This window comes from Crocodylus siamensis, chromosome 8 (assembly GCF_052110815.1).
Source record: "Crocodylus siamensis isolate JL-2025a chromosome 8, ASM5211081v1, whole genome shotgun sequence".
In the NCBI taxonomy this organism is placed as follows: domain Eukaryota; kingdom Metazoa; phylum Chordata; order Crocodylia; family Crocodylidae; genus Crocodylus; species Crocodylus siamensis.
In genome coordinates, this window is record NC_143402.1 from 16,249,248 (window position 1) to 16,270,042 (window position 20,795).

General features: G+C 45.4%; 1 protein-coding gene across 2 annotated transcripts in view; it reads right to left on the bottom strand.

Annotated features, from left to right (window-relative positions):
• The window catches only part of CAPN6 (calpain 6), a 98,862-nt gene that overhangs the window by 15,059 nt on the left and 63,008 nt on the right, over positions 1 to 20,795 (bottom strand). For both annotated transcript variants that reach the window (XM_090060578.1, XM_090060577.1), the window contains exons 5-12: positions 19,509 to 19,717; positions 18,261 to 18,453; positions 12,607 to 12,800; positions 11,023 to 11,100; positions 9,596 to 9,791; positions 6,326 to 6,448; positions 3,534 to 3,736; positions 1,704 to 1,825 (exon numbers count right to left, since the gene is read on the bottom strand). In XM_090060578.1, coding sequence (XP_089916704.1) covers positions 1,704 to 1,825; positions 3,534 to 3,736; positions 6,326 to 6,448; positions 9,596 to 9,791; positions 11,023 to 11,100; positions 12,607 to 12,800; positions 18,261 to 18,453; positions 19,509 to 19,717 — 1,318 coding nt within the window. The remainder of the gene's footprint in view (positions 1 to 1,703; positions 1,826 to 3,533; positions 3,737 to 6,325; positions 6,449 to 9,595; positions 9,792 to 11,022; positions 11,101 to 12,606; positions 12,801 to 18,260; positions 18,454 to 19,508; positions 19,718 to 20,795) is intronic.

Sequence of the window (20,795 nt, forward strand, 5' to 3'; positions counted from 1 at the left end):
GTCTGCCTATCCCTCCAAAACAAGGCTACTTGTACATCTGAAGTTTAATCACACAAAATGTCATTATAGCTGTGCAAGAAAAAACCAAGTAAAGCAATTTCCTAGCCGCCCCCTTCCTTGTCCCCCGAAAAGACAAAAGGGTTAGCATGAATGGTTAGCAAGAAGTGCATTGTGCCATAAGGGACGTCACTAATGGTTTCTGTAAGAGGACGGGGACAGAATTCTACGCAGCAACCTGCTTGTGATCAGAAGGTTAGGAATGCGATTCAACACGGCTCTCACTGACATTCATTACTGCCGACGCTTCTTGACCCTCTGGGATACCAGAACCCCCTTTACAAAACCAGCAGCGGGTGTCTTCAGTGGTACAACACACCATGTAGGTCACGTGTGGCAACGTTTTTTGGCTGGAGTGCCGAAAAACCCACAATGTCTACCTTGGAAGGTGCCAGAGTGCTGACAAGCCAGAGCCCAGAGCAGCTGTTTGCAGCCTCCCGGCTGTAGCCGGCCCACAGAGCCCAGTTTGCTTGCAGTGGGGCTTGCAGCCTCCCAGCCGCCTGCTGGGAGCAGCCTGGGCTCCGTGGCTGGCAGCAGCTGCTTGGAGCCTGGGCTGGCGGTGGTGTGCCGAGCAAAATGCCCTGGCATGTCATGCTCGGCACGCGTGCCGGGGGTTGCTGACCCCTGATGTAGGTTATGGCCATTGTGGGAGTGGGGTAAGGGTGGAGAAGGCTGGGTTTAAGAGTCTTGTTTTGCAGTTCTCCTACAAGTCAGACTGTAATTACTGCTTCACTTTAAGGGGTTACAGCAAGTGAGCTCCTAATCCCAAACCAACCAAATCTCTGAAGTGTTCTCTGGAGCAAATGCATCCTAGAAGCAATTGTTTCAGTAGCTGTATTGGTTCCCTGGTCTTTCTCCCTACCAACTACTTAGTGCTAGTTGCCTCTGCTTGTTTCTCCTTTGATGATCATGGGACAGAACTTAGTTTAGTTGTACCAGATGGAGGAGGATGCAGAAGGTACAGGGCAAAGGATGGAGGTGGGACAAGTCAATGAATTAGCACTTGGTGTCATGCACCACTCAGCTTCAAGACTGTTCCCTTGATACACACAGACATACAACAGTTGATGCCATACAAGTCCTGTCACCTCCCTGTGCCTTGGTGTACCAGCCCAAGATGGTTGCAATCTTACAGTAATTGTTTCACAGACATATTAAAAGTGAGTGCTTTCAAGTCCTTGGATGAACTGTAGCTAGGTAGGTGTTCAGTGTCACACACCCCATTACAGGGAGCCCTTCCTAATGACCTCTCAGTGGACATTTTTCATTGACAGAATGGACAACCCTGAATGAAGGAAGGGACGTAAGCTGAAGCCATTACTGTGACTTTCTGGCTAATCCCCACCACACAGTTATCAAATTGACCGCCTATTAGTCACCATCTAGGCCATCACAGCTGACATTTGGCTCTTGTTTTGTGCTGCCTCCTTAACCCTGGTTCTTCTTTTGTCCATATAAAAGCCTATTCCAGTATAACAGGGCTCCAGAAAAAAAAAATACAGTCTCCCCAGACAGAATTTGCTAAGGTTTAAATTTTCAGTTCCTTAGAATAATTTGTGATCATTTGCATATCAAATCAGCAGGGCTTTGCAGAAGCGTTAGCAGCCAACAATTCCTACTTCTCTACAGACATTCTCATTACTTACCACCGTATCTGTCTTGCTTTTGTAGGCCCTCCACAGAGTGAATTTTAATTTGGGTGACTCTGCGAGGGTAACCACATAAGAGGCTCCAGCATGTCCATGTAGGCTTATCTGACTTCAGCTCTCTGAAAGAACAAAGTTATGCAATTTTGATAGGGGTAAAGCTTTGGTGTTGAAAGCAAAATAGCAGAATGGTGAATGTTGGCCTTTCCAAAACATCTACATTTGCTGTTCTTTTCCTGTATGTCACCTGGGGTGGTTTGTGTTTACAGGAATAACCCAGACTTACATGAACAGAAAAAGTTATAGCATCTCTTGCATGGCAGCTGCATGTGGACAACCAATTTTCAAGACATCAAAAGCTTGAGAGAGTCCAGAGAAGAGCCACGCGCATGATCAGAGGTCAGGAAAACAGACCTTACGATGACAGGCTGAGAGCTATGGGGCTCTTTAGCCTGGAAAAGCGCAGGCTCAGGGGTGATCTGAGGGCCACCTGTAAGTTTATCAGGGGTGCTCACCTGGATCTGGGAGAACGTTCGTTCACCAGAGCACCCCAAGAGATGACAAGGTCGAATGGTTATAAACTACTACAAGACGACTTCAGGCTGGACATAAGGAAGAATTTCTTTACTGTCGGAGCCTCCAAGGTCTGGAGCAGCCTCCCATTGGAGGTGGTTCAAGCACCTGCATTGAACACCTTCAAGAGCAAACTGGGTGCTTATCTTGCTGGGATCCTATGACCCCAGCTGACTTCCTGCCCTTTGGGTGAGGGGCTGGACTCGATGATCTTCTGAGGTCCCTTCCAGCCCTAATGTCTATGAAATCTATGAAAAACAATATCAAAGCAAAACAAAGATATAATGGACCTAAGTTTATTTATACACTGGTTTATTTCAATTGAGTTGTTCCAGATCTATGCTGGGGTAAATGACAGACGAGCCAAATCCAACTACTCTAAAAGGCCCAGTCTAGTTGACTTAGGGGAAGCGTGTGGTTTGGCCTAAGACAGTGGTAATGGGGCTGGGCTCTTTCCATCTCAAGATCCCCACATTCAAAGTCACTTGGTTGGTAATTATGCTGTCGGATGGTTTACCAGCGGGAAATAAATCTGGTGATCTGTTGTGCCCCAAATTAAACACAAGTCATCACCAGCATATATTACCACTCATCTTAAAAATGTCACAGTAAAGAGGCTGTTGGCTGTAGAGAGGACAAAGATAAAATGGGCCACGGAAATGCTTAATTTGTCAACCCCTGGCATTGAAGTGGCCTCCTCAAGACCAGGACATTGTGGAGGAAGCTGTCTCCACTTTGCTATTTCCACGTACTTTGTGAAATATACCTACCCTGACTGGTTTAAGGGCTCCTGCTTATTACAGAGACCTCATCACAGTCTCCTGGTTTGCAGATGAAAATATCTGTGGGTACAACTGACATCATTGACATATCCACTGTTCCAAGTTGTGGGAAGAAGATGACAGATCAGGAAATGATATAGACTCCTACCCCCAGACATATTAGCACCCCAAAATTGTACCTTTACAATAGGGGGATTGAGCAGGGAATCAGAATGGCCAATCTTGGCTGCCTGCTCTTAATAACAGAGCTAAATAACAGTGGTCTGATTTCCAGAGGTGGTGAGTATCCACAACTCCTAGTGAAGCAAAAGGGGATGAGAGCACTGAAAATCCCAGGAGACTAATTTTGATCAAGTTGTCAAGAAGAATCACACATCTGCCTTACAGGTAAGTGGTATATTGAGGGTAACCACTTCTGTGGGGCAGAACAGGAGGAAGTGGATGAAGGGTCCATGTTGTATAAAATACAAGGTACCTAAGTTTTGATGGTTCGTCTGTAAAGAGCCTCAAAATGAACTGAGAAACAACACCAGGAAGGAACGTCGTCGGAATGAGGACGTAGCGGCCTTTCTGAAGGAGCTTGTTTAGGAACACGGTGCGTGTGTTGATGTACGTGGATGTTGCCACTCTCTCTTGTATTGTCAGCTTGTGGATTCGGTATTCTCTGTTGTCCTCCACCTATAATCACAAGGAATGAGAGACATTGGATGCTTGTTTTGGATGCACGCTTTTTGTACACTGCTTGGTCCTGGTTTCTGGTGATAAGTGAATTCTTTTACAGTGACATGAAATCACAAAAGAGGAAAATCAGTTTTTCGAGCTGGTTAAAGATTCTAAGGTAGGATGGTTCAGACAACCATCACCAAATGGACAGACCACATTTTCAAAAGGCTGAAGTTAAAATACATAGCATAAATTTAGAGCATGTCATCCAAAGGTCTCACAGTCCATTGCAAGGATTAAGCATCTTATGCCCGTAATAGAGATGGAGAAAATGAAGAGCAGTCAGGAAAAAGTGACTTGCCCCAGGTCAAACAACAAGGGAGTAGCAGAAAGCTAGCCACCCAGTCCAGTGCTCTGAACCCAGTGCCTCCAAAATAATGTGTGGGGAAGATATTTTGTGAACATAATGTCATGTATGTTATGCATATGTCCAACTATAAGTGTGGTGGAAGCTGCTTTAATTTCAAAGGTACAATTGCAAGGAAATCAATAAGAGCATACATCAACAGGTGCAGGCGCAAAACTGGAGCTGCAGAACTGTAAGATTAGCAGAAGGATTACCTGGGCACTCATGCACACGCACATCTGTATGCGCTTAGCTGCACTGCATGCTTGTGTAAGCAGAGTGCCAAAAACACCCAGAACCTCAACTTGAGATGTTGGCATGCCAGAGACGGATGGCGGGGATGCTGCAAGGGGCTCGATCCTTGCTGTGGCAGCTCAGCCCTAGCCCCTTCCCCAAGGCACGTGTGCCAAGCCAAATGCCTTTGCATGTCACACTCTGGCACATGTGCCAGGGGTTGCCTATCCCTGCTTTCTACAGTATCATTTAAATATACATATACTCCTCCAGTTACTTAGATCCCAAAGATGGAACTTTCTTTACAAATATAACTCTCTTTGCTTCGGTCAAGCAGACTTTGGCCTGTTTACCTTCACATCCAGTTAATTAGTGCATCTGATTGAACATTTCCAAACTAGTTTACTGCCCAACAGGGGAAGGATTGAAATACTTCTTGAAAACATATTCTACTTTTCAATTCTCTTCACTGAATGCATTTATTAAATAGGCATGGAGACGGAACAGATGAAACATTTTCTGTAAGGATGAATGATTTCATGGTACCTCTAATAGATGTTGTTAATGTAAAATGATCAAATTTACATGCGCTGAATGGGAATGCTGATTTGCTACATACGGCTCAATCACATTTTGTACTGATCTTTGTGCTAGGGACTAGGTTTATGCCGTGTCAAGCTGACTTTTGACTCCCACAGTAATAAAATAACAAAATACTGCTGGACAATGGACATCCTTATAACCTTTCTAATTACTGAAAAAAATCTAATGGTAGAAAAGAAAATTCACATGTACTGCAGTTCTGGTAAACTCTCTTGCAAATGCCATGGTATGCTATGTTTACTCTCCACTTACAGGAGACTAACTTTCTAACAAGAAAAATGTTTTTTTCTCCCTAAATAAAGCAATTACATTTTTTAAGGAAATGTCATTTTGGACAAAATCGGAAACAACAATATTTATCTGCTTTGATTCCACCCCCAATCTTCTTACTTGTTTCATTCCTTTTCTTCCTTCTTTGGGCCCCCTTTATTCTTTTTTTATTTTAGTGCTGAATGCAGTACAGCAAATGATATTCTAGACTTGTCTTTCTTTTTTCCTGTCTGTTAGTTTTCTTTCTATTGCCTTGTTGCTTTTGAAAACTGTCTCAACTTTTCAGAGTAGCAAAAAGGAAAAAAGAAAAAAAAAAGAAAACAATTTGGACTCTATTTGGTCAGCTTGTAATCCATCTATTAGGTGATCAACTGTTATCCTATTCTGGTCAGCTTAACCCCCTGAAAAACCATTAATAAAAAAGGTGTGCAGGTCCTCCTTTTTTAGACTGCTGCTTTTGTGCCTTAGTTTGAGAGCTAAAATGGTAACAGTGGATTCATCAATAGATTTACAGGGACTCGAGGTGGAACAGGATCTGCCTTTGTTCATTCCACTGCACTTATCAGTCTCTATGAAAACAGAAGACAGAAAAAGGAAAGGGAAAGATTAAAAAAAAAATTTCAAATCTCCCGCCATTTCAAATATTTGTTTTGGTGAAATGTAGGAAAACATCTCATTCCAAAACCTGCAAAATGAAAATTATTGTAAAAATTCTGTATTTTTTAAAAAATGTCCCAACCACCACTAGCATTTTGTGAACTGCTGTATAATACGATCATCATAAATGCCATGCTGGAGACTGCCAGTAGATGGCATGGCAGTGTACTGGCTTAATGGGCATGTTCATGTCTCCAAGTGGCTTGTGGCTGGGGCTTGGCCTTTGAGGCTGAAGGTGTCCAAGGGCAGCCATCGTATTTGTACCCATGTGCGGTAATGGTGTGGGGATTTTGCTGAGAAGTGCGCAGTTAGATCCCACTGAGTGAAATAGGCACCTGCCTTCCCAGTATCCCAGAGCTGAGATGAAGCTGCATTTGGGAGCAGGTTTCCTGAAACCCCACCAGGTCCGAATGAACATGCAGGTGACGGCCTACCTTGAAGATTTCAAAGCCAGTAGGGAAGTTGTCCCCTTTCCCATCCTTCCTGTACATGCGCCGGTCCTGTTGCTGCAGTGAGATCAGCACTTTGTCCTCAGCTTTCTTGATATCGAAGACATACTAGCAAGGGCGAGAGGGGAAGAGACACAGGACAGAGAACAACCTGTTAAGAACAGGACCTCTTCCAAACTGCATGTAAGGCATTACTAAGGAAGACTAGATATGGAAACAGGGTTGTCCACAGAACGAGGGGTCTATATCGAGGATGTGTCCTATGAAAGTCCTAGTGAGAACTTAATTATAATGGTAGGAATTTTGAAACTGCTAGTGTCACAGATCACGAAGCCAGGGAATCATCCAAGCATCATCCAAGAGCTGTTGACGTACAATGAGAGCTGATGTCCTCTGAAAGCAAAAATAAAAAAGGTGAAAAAAGGAAAAGAGATAAGAATAAAAATGAAACAAATGTCATGCTGGGTCTCTGTTTATTTGGACCTGTTTTTTTCCAGGTATTTTTATATGAATCATGACCTGCAAATGAAGAAAGGGTTTCTGTTTTATGAAGTAAATAGAAAGCCTGAAAAGGATTTTGACTCCACATCCCAATTAGTCTTCCAATGTCAGGAATCCTATTTTGCTCTGTCCTGGATTTGTGAGAGAGCTTTGGAAGAGCCAGAGAAATGAAGCAAGAGGGAATTTTTCATCTTTAACCAAGTCATCCTATCGCAACCATTTAATGGGCATTTGAGTAGAACTGGCGTTAGTAAGACCAAACAAAACTTAAAAGCATTTTATATAGTATTTGTAAAGGGATTTCCTCTCTCAATGAATCAGACTTTGGTTGCTTTTTACTCAAGCTGTCACTATTATCCCAGTTCACTAGCGACTCGGAGCCTTCAGAGAAAGCAGGGCAGACAAGGCCAGCATTTCTACTTCATAAAGATCAGAGTACTTTTTATATCATAAAGCATCCAAAGGTGCAAAGCTGATGTTCTTTTCCCCTTCAGAAACTTCTTTAAGTTCCATTTTTTTCTTGCTCTTGCAACTAATGGACAAAACGAAGTTGCAGGACATTGGCGGAAAGGGAAAATGGCACCACATCATGTTAAGCTTAGGCAGATTTATGTCCTCCAACCCCTCAAAACCTTTGAGTGTGGAGCTAATGAAAAACAGCAGCAAATTCTCAGTGGAGGCCAGCTGTGTGCTGGGCTCACCATGTTTCACGTTTTAAGCAGACTGCTAGAAGACTTGAACTAGTCTTGCCGGAAATACAACCTCTGGGATGGTTAGTATTTTCCCACCAGGGGCTGCTGGTGAGCCCTGCTTGCTGAGCGGGCCACGAGATGACCTCTGCTGCAATAGTGCCCCCTTGTCCTGTGATGGCTCCCTCCCTCTCTCCCTTCACTCCTTCCTTACCCACGTGCTCCAGGGCAGCATCACTTAAACTGTGATGAAATACCAATCTCTTGTGGCGGAGGCTCGAGTACAGCTGCCTCGAGAAAATCAATTCCTTCCCAGGCCCCTAAATATTCTTTCTTTCCGTTTTGGCTGTTTTCACTCAGGAATCAACATTTATATGGATGATGTGATAGCCCTGGCTCTCAAAGGGGCCCAGCTAGTCTGCAGAGTTGCTCTTTACACAGCGGTGAAGCATCTGTCAGTCTTCACTGAGAAATAATTTCATTCCCAGGTCAGGAATCTCAATATTTCCCAAGATTATCTGATCAACCAAACAAAGCCCAGGTTCCTGTGTGTGGCTGCTACCTGGCTTTCTATGAGGGCTGTATCTTGTGTGTGATGTCAATATTGGGATAAAAAGCACAGGGACTGATGAGAGGACTTGCTTCTAGAATATCCCAAAAAACACCTTGTCCCCAAGGAGGGACAATATTCAAGATAAAGATATCTAGAGACAGAATAGGAAGAGGAAAACACATAGCTGCATCCACATCAATGAGTTAAAACACCCGCTACGCCACACAATGTTGGTAAATCATATGATCAAGTACCACATTTGTTGTATGTGTAGTGATTTTGCAGAATTGAAACCCTGAGCGCTCAGGAATGTCTCCCTGCGACTGTGGGCACCACTGGTTTGCAAACACTTCCACTACACTGATAACCAAGATGTTAGCAAGCAAGAAGAACGAGCAGCTGGCTGTGGGCCAGCGTGCGTATTCTGGGCTATCAAAATACTTGAATACTCTGATTTTGTAGGGGGAGTGGAGTGCTTACCAACCCTACTGAAATATATTTACTTCACAGGATGCCTTAGAATTAGACAGCTCCCTCTCAGAGGATAGCAACCGTCATAATCTCTAAACTACTGTAGCATGTGCCAGTGGGACGGTAATTTAATTTTGCCTTAAGCTAACATAAAGATATCCCAGCACTGCTGTTAGCAACCTTTTAGTCAACCAGCCTAGAGACAGAGCCTTAATAAAAGAGCTCTTTTCACTGTATCTGGCACGACTCTCAACTAAACATTAGGACCTCTTTCTTTCTTTTTAGCAGCTAAACATGTAAAAATTAGACCTGCACAAACACTGGGAAAATACCCAGAATCCTAATGAGGAGCAGCCAGCCTTGTTAACTGAATAAATTCACAGGAGCACGAGTCCTGTTGAAGAAAGACGTTTATCACCGACAGAGGAGTAAAGATATGCTTCTCTGCCTGAATGAAAGGACAAACCAGGAATTACAGATGATTCCTAGCCTGAGCTGTGAAGATTGCAGCTCTGCACTTGCCTGCTATGAAAATGGGGGGAGTGCTGGTAGACGCGGCCCACCTAAGTGGAGAGGAGGCACAAAAACCTTTTCAGCAATGGGGAAGATGCAACAAATGGAGAAGTCAATTTTTGAAGTAATACCGTGAACATTATATGCCGAGCTCCTGTTGACAGTAATGGAAGCTTTGTGTCTCATGCTGCCCGCCCTGGTGCTGAAAACGTCTAACAGAGAGAGCTGCAGAGCGAGGAGGTGGGGTAGAAAGTGAGCGAGCAGGGTTGGAAATGGAACCTGGCCTATAACTAGGTCATTCTCAGCTGCATGGTTCAGGTTCAGAAGAGCCAACAATGAGTCCTGGACAAATCCTTAAACAGTTCGAAAAGGTACTGAAGAGGCTGCAGAAGCACAAAGGCTGTTTCTACAGTGAAACAATAAAAATGCCCAACAAGTTTCAATTCAGGAGCCACTGTTCATAGCAACTATTCCCCACTTGGCACTGCACAATGTGGCAAGATTCAGTCTGTGTAAACAGGTTCCCACCTGGGGGTTTTGTAGGAAGGTGGCTTGGTTATCGAAGCATCCTCCGGAGCGGTTTAGCAATGGTTCTGAATTCTTTGTCCAAGCCCCACGCACCATTCTCTTTTTCCAAGTCTTGTGGATACTAAAGCAGGAAGTGTTCATAATCCGGCACACGTCAACATCTGTGAAGTTCTTGCACCAGTCCTCAAATGTCATCCTGAGCCAGGGTTCACAAGCAAAGTAAGGTTAGTAACATATGGTGAGTAAAAATCATAGTTTGTGGCAAAACAACTCACGGCAGCTTCACGCAGCTCAAGATGAGGCACTGCTTTGCCTTGACCTTTACCTATGAACTACCTGATTCACCAGAAACCTTTCGAAATAAAAGGCCCACAAGAAAATCAGAGTATAACATAGGCAAAGAGCAACTCAGTGTGTTCATCTAGTTCCTAAATGTGTTTCAGTCTAGAACTGGATCCTAAAACGCAGGTTGTAACTACAGGGTTGCTGTTGGTACCACTGGCCTGGCAAAGGGAGATTGGAATTTCTGTATTTGCAACACAGAAACAACCAGTTCTGGTCACCCTCTTATAACACTCTGGTCTCCATACACGGGCTACTTAATATTAATATCCATGGTGAGCAGCTGATTGGCCATGGAGGAGCAGTCTGGCGTGCCACACAAGAGATCATTTAACTCCTTATTCTTAGTTCTGACAAAACTCAGCATGCTGCAATGATGCACTGAAACTTGGCACGAGACGGTTTTTCACAGTAACCCCTACCCTGTGACTGGGGTGATATATTGGTAGGTTAGTAGAAAAGTCAGTAAATTCCTTCTGAACTTTGTGGACTTTTGTGATGGAAATAACACGGTGGGCCTCATGGGTCTGGTGCTTAAGCAAAGGAAACTGTCCGAGCTCCAGCGGGTCTCAGGGATACAACATCCTATGGCAGAAAAATGCAGATTGGGCTCAAAATTAGTTGACTGCATATTTACTTCTAGATAACTTGGTGCTGCAGTGATGGGTGAACTGGAAATTCCTTTAGCACATTGCACAGAAGGCACATACAGGTTTTGATAAAGTTTGGGCAGGTATTTGAACTCTGCTATATACAACTTAGCACGCGAAGTAACTTGGTATGAAGGGCACCTCGCTAAACACTAAAGTATCACAGACAGGCTTTAAGCCCTCTGAAATTTAAGGATTCAATTAAGTCTCAATATTTCTGACACATCTTTAAAAGGTTTTTCTTCAGCCGTGGCCACTCCTTCTGGAGGGTCTGAAGAAATACAGGCCCAATGCCAGAAAGTGGATTGCCACATGTTCTCATTTTTTCAAAGACGTCATTCTTGCGGTAGTTATGATGCCGTGACTACTACTAACTGCTTAACTTAGCCAGGCCCCAGTCCAGAATCCCCAAGGGATACAGACATTTCTACACACCAGAACTCTCCATCGTTTCTAATGGTGAGTCCCAATCTCTTACGCTCCGATTCACTGACTTTCTTCCACTCTTCAGAACTAAAGGGAAAAAAAAGGAATTGGTTTAGTAAGTGAAACAAATGGCACCTGGAAAAAACAGCTCCTTGAAATATTTTCTGCAGTCCCACCCCTCTTTAAATAATGTCAGAGCACTAACAGGGTGTATCATATTCACTATAGGGATATACTTCCAAATAATCATTGATTTGGAAACACTTTTTTGAAAATGATACATGGTTGAAGACAAATTGATAAATTGTAAAGAAGAATGGTATCAGTTTTCTGTGACAGTCCCTCCCTTAGTATAGAGAGAAGTTGGCTTGAATGGGTAGATTTGGGTGATATTTCCACATGAAAATGACTTTCTTCTCTCAGAAAGTACATGGGTATATTCAGCCTGGATTCCCTCTTGGGTAGTTATCAAACTCTTCATCTTGATGGGAATATCTAAATATCTGGTTCTCCCTAAAGAAGAATGTGCAGAGCTTGAGCTCTTCCTGTCATCAGAGAGCTCTGATAAGAAACTCTTACAGGATACTAATAGTGCTTGGCTGCTGGGACACCGCCAAGGTACCAAGAGTAATGCACAAGTGAATAAAGACCTTGCACACCAATTCCCAGCCCCTTTCCAAAGGTACTCTGCTCCTCACAGGACTGACTCCCAAGGTGGAGGTTCATTAGAACAGATGATATTTTATACTAAAGTTAATGGGATTTTTGCCTAAGGACTGCAAGAGCACTTCAGGGTGTTGGATTAATCCAGCCAACTTGTTTTCTGCCTACATCAGACCAACTGAGCCTTTTTATTCAAACTTGAAAGCAACAACATCCTTGACCTGCGACAAAGAATGGACAAGAAAGGCGGTGCACCATCAGTTAAGGGTGCCATATTATTAAGTGTTAGAGTAATGCTTAAATGGCCTTGAAAGAATAATTGAAATGCACTGCATGTCGGGTGATGGAACCCAGCCATCTGAGCGTGCGAGTCTCTCTGCTCTACCCTAACCACTGAACAGGTCCCTGCAGAACAGCTGACCCATACGACGGTCCGTTTCAAAACAAGAAATAATACATTTTGCACTTCTATCACATCTTTCTTCACAGGCTCTTAGAGCTGGTTGTAAACAAGGCCTCATCAAAGCCTGGCAGAGTGTTTTACAGAGGGGAAATTTGTTACAGAGACTTTAAGTAACTTGCCCAAGGTCACATGGGGCACAGCTGGGAACAGACTTCCTGGCCTTGGCTGATCAACAGAAGTCCTAACCACAGACTCTTTCCAGCCTCCAACAGCTTGGCAAAAGAATGCCATAAGGATGACAGTCCAGAACGTGAAGCATGCAACATCTTGCTCGCTACTCCAGGACGTGGTCATCCCTTGCTCATTGCTTGCTGTGCTTGGCAAGAAATGTCAAACCGCTGTGTACAGTCAGCGAGCCTCATGTCTCATGGAATGACAGCGTTTCAGACTTCTTAATCGTGCATCTAACTCTCAGCATCCCCATGTGACAGGTAGATTCCTCTGACTCCAGAGCGAGCAGCACTTACCTGTCACTCCAGGCTCCATGCCACTCCCTCCTGCCCCATGGGTTCCTCAGTCTGATCATGAACAGCTTCTCTGACTTGGAAAAGCATCTATGCCTCTTTCCTAGGTGCACCTTCCGAACGGCTGTCACCGAGTAGGCATGGCCAATGATCAAGCCACTCTCTGTTTCTGCCTCCCGGTCATTGGTGGATGAAGTCTGCAGCCCAAAAAAGAAAAACAACAGAAAGAAGGTTATGGTCAATCTCTTACTAGAGGTGGGCTCTAGCCTTCTAGGATAAGGTTAACTGTTCCTTCCAAAATACTGATATCAGTAATTAAGATAACTCTGGAACTTGCAGCTTTCCCACGATTTTGGTCATGCCTGATATTGCCTTTAACTTGGATATGGCCTGATGGAATATTAGCCAATCATTCTGATGCCTATCCCTCTATTAGCATGAAATTAATACCCATGGAGGAAAAACAGTAACAGCTGAGGCCAAGCGTGATACAAGATGTGGCAAGAAATCTTTGTGTTGCACTGTCCAGACTTTGTCATTATCCTCGATACAAGGATGATATCTGCCAGGGGTGCAAAACAATCATCACATGACCACTGCCTACATGCAGATTGGTGCCTACGTGCAGATCAAGTTCCTGTCCCCACCACCACTCATCCATTGGCGCAGGACTTAGTTTCTGGGAGATGTTAACATCCCTGGCAGAGGACTATGTGTGACACCTTTTAATGTAGGGAAGCTGGTGCACAAGCAACAATCACATGAGCTTGACAGGAGGGAGCCCTGAACCCAGTGGCAAGGATATCCAAGACAACTGGAGACCTCCATCCCACTGCAGCCCTCATCCACCTTCACAGCTTCAGGGAACCAGCAGGTCCTCAAGTTTTGCCAGTGGGGTCTTCAGGAGTTCGGATGATGCTTAGTCTGGGATCTCACCTCCGATCTGCTCACCAAGGGAGACTCTACCAGGAGTATAAGACTCCAGATGACACAGCTCTGAGAGTCACTGGACTACACAAGGTTACGGTCCAAGGAGGGGCAAGACTGGGTACCACATTCCTGAACTGATCTAGGGTTGGACATGGCTTCTTGTGCTGAACTGTTCCAGTCAATGGCTTTGTTAAGAATTAGACTGATTTGATGGATTTGTTTCCTTTTTGGCCCCTAAATCTGTATTTGAGCCCAGGTCTCTGGAAATATTAAGTTGGCATACTCTTCTGCTGACTTCTTAGTCCTGATCTGCCAACAAGCCAAGAAAATTGACACGTTTCTTCTGTACTTACAAGACCATCTATCTATTTTATGCATGATGGGGTTAATCCAATTACCCCTGGAGCCATTGTATTTAATCAGTTTTGGACTGGGCTTTGTCTTTTACTGATATGAAACCTGATCCTATAGACCTTCCTTACTCTCTGTGGAGTCAAAACTCCTATTGTGACAGTAAGAAGTCAGTTATTAGGCTCTGACACAGTGCATTGCTTAGTTCCCTGCATGTAGCATGCAATAATCTAACTGAGTGGTCAGCAATGTATGACCCACAGGCTGGATCCGTACCATGAAGCCTTTGGATCCAGCCCACAGATGTGAGGTTTTGGCAGTGGGGGACATGTTCTGCAGGTGCTCTCCCATGCCTCCATGGGGAAAAGGGCCAGCTGCAGGGGCTTTCCCCGTGCGGCCCGGGAGGCAAGTGGTGGCGGCAGCAAGGCTCTAGCACCTGCCCACCCACGCCTAAGCCACAGCGGGTCATTCCGGCTTGCAGCTGGAAAAGGTTGCCTACTCCTGATCCAACTCACATCCCTGCGACTCTGAAATCCTGTGTTCTGGTATGAGGGAAGAGACAACTACAACTCTACAATTAATTAGGAGATGTTCCCCCTCCTTGTTCCTCTTGGGATATAGAAGTATCTGATAGAGTAGACTGCTGCATTTGAAAGTTTATGCCTTTCTGAACCAGCTAGTATGGAAAGTGGTGCCCCATCCTACCCTGTGCCTGGGTTTATTAATGTGACAGAGCTCCATTTTCTGGTTTCTTGGTATAAAGTAACAACAACAACAAACAGCAGCCGAACAAATTCTCGACACCTTTTGCTCTCCGGTTAGTGCTTACTGCGGATCTCGAAACTGCAGGACAAATACTGAGGCCTCAGTGCGTTTCAGTGACCACAGCCTACAGAGCTGATACGTCGTATCAAGAGCTGCTGACATTTCTCACAGGTTAGGCTTTTTCCCTCCGATCTAATACTTTCTTTCACTTGCATTCCTCATAAATAAGAGAGAACAAGGTTTCCATGACAGCACAGAAATCTATCACCATTCCTGCTCATTAAAACTGCAGAGCTAGAGGGTTCTCCATTAGCCTCTTTGCTCTTCTTATCACCAGCACGGCGCTCAGGTTTGCTACCTGATATTTAAGCCATTAAGACGAAACAAAACAAAATCCACAATAAAGCAAATTTAAACATCGCCTTTCTGTTTGAATTTCCGCCGCAGAAGCTCTGGGATATTTTGTGAACAAAAGACTGTTTTGGCTCATTTGCGAATTGGAACAAAAGCCTCTTAAGTATTAAAGGCTGCTCATTTAAGCAGCACAGTGGCGGATATAGCACATTTATCATAGCTGTGAGGGAAAATGCTAGCGAGTCAGTTTTACACACCATGCTAAATCAATATGTATAGTCCCCAAGTAATAATGTTTGGAGGCATTCATATTTTATTTGATTCAATGGGCAGAACTATAACTCCAAGGGAAAATGGGAAGCATTACAAGTGCTTAATTTTATTTTTATTCCAACCACCTAGCCCTTTGCCTTTTCCCCTCAAGCTATTTCTATTAAGAAATAAAACCTCCCTCAATATTTGGCAGAGATAATTTCAATCATCCCCTCCCCTCCTGAAACTCCCATCCCGTGTGATCATGCCGCTACGTGTGCCAGCACAGGACTGGGAGGAGGGTTAGTGACAAGGCTTGTCAGATAATGAATGGTGTGTATTACATATAAATAAATACATTGGAGGCCAATTTTGAGTCATAAATGTCAATCTAAAACCAAAATTAGTGGGTTCTAAGAAGCTGCTGGGATGCTTGTTACAAATTGTAGCTCGAGTGCCTCAGTGGTCCGATTCTTGTGCGTACATGGTTTCCCTGGTTGGACAACATCTCCCATGACGCACCATGCTCTCCCCCCTTGTAGCAGGAGGAGGCAATGTCTCCTGGAGTGGCATGGCCATGATGCATGGTTCTTTGGGGGACATCTCCAAACACAGCTGATTTTCTTTCTAATCAGAGAACAAGCGATACCTTTAGGTTACTACTGGCTTTCTGCTGCAGAAATAGGGCCAAGCTGATTGTTGCAGGGTCCAGGCACCACTGCCAATGTATTTAGACCAGTGATTCTCAACCAGGGTCCCAGGGCAGATCTTCTGAAGGGTGCCGTGAGGTGTAAGGAGATAAGTGAGGAGTGAAGAGATAGGAAACTAAACTAAATGCAGACAGATGTAGGCTCAGGCTTGTCGCTGCCTGGATGATCCTCCCTTATATTGTAAACTGAAAGTACTGACCAGTTAATCATCATCATGACATCTCAGTGAAAGTGAGAAGGAGCTCAGTCTTCATTTTACAGAAAGGGGAATTAAAGCAGAGACAGCCCACAGGGGCCAGCCTTCATGATTATGGATTTCCAAAACTGGAAGGAGAGGGCAAGGCAGTCAGGAGTTGTGTCAAGCCTTAGCGCCACTCTTACAAAACCACATCTTCCAGCCAGCATCCTCAGCCCCTACAACACCACTCCATAAATAACTAACCAACACAAATTCACAGGAGATATTAACCTGCGTGGTGGCTGACTTGCTTTCCTTTCACTTGCGATTCAACCCTCCTGCTAGGTGGGCTTTTGCAATAGAGCTCAGCAGTTTCTTAAGTGTAATCTGATGGCACTTGTACACATGACAGGGCTTTAGTTCCCCTAAACTGAAAATGGTAGGTCTTTAATTGGTGGGTTTTAATTGTGATGATTAAAAACCCACCATTTCGATTTAGGGGCTTCTGTGACTGTTATGGACTAGTGACAGTCCACTGGCAGTTCACTCCCCCAGGAGGCACCTGCCTGCTAGTGGCCCCAGGGAGTGCTGCTGCTGCTGCAAAGGGAAGGACTGGGGCCCCCCACAGCTCAAAGGCCATCGGCAGCTTGCCTCCTGGCTGTGGGAGACAGGCAGGCTCTATGAGAAAAAAAAAGGATCAGGTCTCTCGCCATTTTTTTTTTACCCCTTGGTGAAGCCTGCCTGCATAAGCTGTTGCTGGTTTGCGCAGTTGCAGGGGGCCCAGTCCTTCCCTCCACACCAGCAGTGACCCCACGGCCACCTGGGCAGGATGCTCGCTGCATGGGTGCTGCCCCAGCTCACAGGTAGCACCCGGCCTGATCCAACAATGCACAGGGCACTAGAAGTTTGGGTGTGCTCAGGGAAGCTTAGGCTTGGTGGGCTTCCAGCGCCCTGTCCCTGCCACCTGGGACTGCCCGGGAATGGGCTGGCTTGCCCCTGGGCCAGTGTGGGAAGGCAGCAGGAGAGTAGCTGGGTGTGCTGGTGGCCAGAGAAGGCAGTGAGGATGGTATACGGGACGCTGGAAACCTGCCAAGCCCGAGCTTTTCCGAGCGTGCCTGGGCTTCCATCACCCCTTGGACCATCCCTGCCACCTTCTCTGGCCACCAGCACACCCAGCCATCCTCCTGCTGCCCTCCTGCAGTGCCCCATGGGGAGGCGGCAAAAAGTGTCCTGTGTGACATCTACACGTGACAGAGTTTTTGTCCACAAAGGGGTAATTTGCCATGATCAAACTAAAATACATCATAGATGGCTTAAGTTGCCACCGGCGTTCCCTCTAAGCTGCACGGCACGCGCAGCCGCACTCATGCCACGCTGCCAGGGGTGTGCTTGCGCAGCCGTGCATGCCACGCAGCTTAGAGGGAATGCTGGTTGCCACACGCAGAAAGAAATTTTGACATGAAAAAACATCGCTCATGTGAACATGGTGATGCCATTATGCTAGATAAATGGTAATTTCTTGTCACTTTTCATCATGTGTACATGGCCACATCATCACGTGTACAAGCACCCTAAGGGGATTTTACGCTGGATTTTGACAGGAGCAGATTTAGATGAATGATTGGCCTCACTGACAATCCTGTCCATTGGCTAGAAGTGCCTGGGGTCAGGGAACATTTGTTTTCCCTGTCTATAAAGCACTCTAAAGCACTGGCAACTTGATGTTTGGAAAACCAAGTTTTTAAACAGACTTAGCAAGAAATTAAACAGTTTATGGAAAAATGGCACCCACTTCTCCAACTGGAAGGAAGTATATATGCTATGTTTGCTTGTTCAAGACACCAACTGGGCACTTCCCTCCATTCAGAAAGAGCAGAATTTCAGATCAACATTCAGGTCAGTGGCTGGGCAAATGACTTTGTGGTTTCCCAATTATGTTTGGTGGCTCTGGGAATTGTTCTTGGCTGACAGTGTTGCCAAGTCATTAACTTTCTATGTAGAAAGGCTTCCCAAAAATACAAATTAAGAATACACCGATTATGTCTATGCTAATATTGCTTTCTACCAGGCAAGAAAACTCATCAGAATAAAACATTAAAACAAGTCTGTGCACATACCGAGATATAACAGCTGATTAACCCGCCTCTTTCATGTACTTTCATTAAGTCATTAAGCAGCTTCATTTGCTCAGAAATATTCATGCCGTATTTCCCTTGTACCATGTCAATGGATTCTGCCATGGCCCCGGTGAAGTCGACAAGGGCATCTGCAGCACTGCCCCCATCCAGGGCTTCGTAAGACCCAGCCAGCCTGCAGGAGAAACAGAACAGACTGACTCACTGTCCGACTCTTAGAGAGCATTTCATTCTGCTTGGTTCTGTGTAAACTATTGGTGACAGACCAGAAGAAAAAGAGCCTATATGTATCCTAAGATTTCTGCCCACTGGGTTGGTAGAGAAGAGTTGCAATGTAGAGGCAACATGCAATGCATGAAGGAATACCTTAGTGGAGATTTTGTGGCGGCAGCACAGCTATATGTTTTCCAGTAACAGTATCAGTGGGTAGGCCTGTACAAAGCAGCTAGCATTCGCTTTGGATTTGGATTCGGCTGATTCGGGGGACAGTGATTCAGTTCGGTGATTCGAATCACTGTCCTGAAATCGTTCTGGCTGAATCACCAAGCCAGGCCCATCCCCCACCTGCTCTCCCAGCCCAGCAATGGCAGCCCTGCCCACCCCAGCCCCTTGGGAAAAAAAGCCCCACTCAGCAGGTGCTGCTGGGTAGGGGGGCAGGTGATCCCCGCTGCCCCCCACTGCACCACAATGGATGGGGGGCTCTGTATGAGACCCCTGCCCCCCCAGCTCCCCATGGCTGCCCCACCCACCTCAGGTCTGGCCCTTTAAGAAAAAAATCAAACCTGAGAAACCTGCCCCTACTCACCTTTCCTGCCCAGTGGGCCCCTCAAAGCCCCAAGGCCGCTGCAGGAGTGGCGAGTCCAGGGGGTTTTCTCTCTTTTTTTTTTTTGCTTAAAGGGCCAGAGCTGGGCTGGGCGGGACAGCTGTGGGGGAGGGCTTGTGCAGAGCCCCATATGCAACATGGGGCAGTGGGGGCCAGCAGCAGCACCTGGTAAGCGGAGTTTTGAATCGATTCAGACCTTTTAATTTATTCTCTAATTTGATTTGGATTCGGAGATTCAGCCACTGAATCAGTCCGAAACTCCTCCTAATTGAATCACCACCTGAAGCTTTGCACAGCCCTATCAGTGGGGAAAACACAAAGAAATATGGGAGGGAAGAGAGAAGCAAGGAGCAGGTGGAGAGAGTGGATTTTATTTGTGGCTAAAAGGACTCTGAGCAAATTCATACTTTGCATAAGCTTTCTCCAACAAGGCACTCCAGAATTCATTCTCCACATTCGAATGGCAGAAGATCAGCTCTCCATTCATTGTTGGCAACCGGTCATCTATGACCACATCAGTCCACTCTCCAAAACACCAAAACCGGAAGTGGAATATCCCTGCATATTTCTCTGGTCTCTCTGGATCCCATTCTTGTTCCTTAAAGCTTGGAATAACCTGAGAAATCAAATGAAGCAAAGTTTACCAAACACAAACCAATGAGATCAATTCAAGCGACAGCTTGCCTTGGGAAGCAGCTAGCTACCACAGACAGAACTACTCTGGTAGCCTTGCTAGCCTTTGGAGAGTTAAAGCTGAAATCTGAATGTAAGGACACTCAATTCCAGCAGTGGTGAATTTGACTCCAAGTCCCCAGACTTTGTACAAGAGAATGAAGCTTAATACTGCTCTTTACAGAGGCTAAATGCCATTGGGGTGATTGCAGGTGCTCCTTGTTTCTGCTATAGCCTTTGCCAGATGCACAGTGGGCACATCTACACATGCAATTACAGCACATAAATAAACTGTGGAGCTTATTGTTTTGGAATGAATTGCTCCCAGGCGCACCATTTGAACGTGCGTCTGGGAGCAATTAACTCCAAAGCAATAATCTCCACAGTTTATTCATGCATAGCATGTGGAGCCAGGTCAGAGAAGCCCTGGCTGGCTGGGGCCCCCAAGGGTTAGCCTGCCAGCCCATGGCTGCTCCCCCTGGCTTAACATGCTGTGGAGGGGCTGGCTGGGGCATGAGGGAGCTTCAGTGCACGGCTAGGTGGCAGGCAACCCCTGCACTAAAGCACCCTCTGCAACATCTATATGTGTGCAGCTGCAGTTTTTTTACTCCGCAGCAGGACAGTACTTTAATTCAGTGTTTCCTAACCAGTGTGCTGTCAGAAACGAACAGGTGTGCTGCGGAGTTTTGCCATGGCAATGAGCTACGATATGAGGATAGGGAATGCCTTAACGAGCGTGCCGCAGAAAATTTTTTTTAATGTAAGTGTGCCTTGGGCTGGAAAAGGTTGGGAAACACTGCTGTAATTTACAAGTACTATCCTGCTGCAGAGTAAATTAGTTTACTTCAGCCTCATAGGAGTGCATGTGTAGATGCCGAGACATTTACTGCATAATTAATTAGCCAACTGCACAGTAAATGTCTCATGTAGATGCACTCAGAGGGGACAGGGAGTCTCAGCTTGGTGGAGAGTAGCTCTCTTGGGCTCTGGAAGACATGCAACAACAAGCCATGGAAGTATCT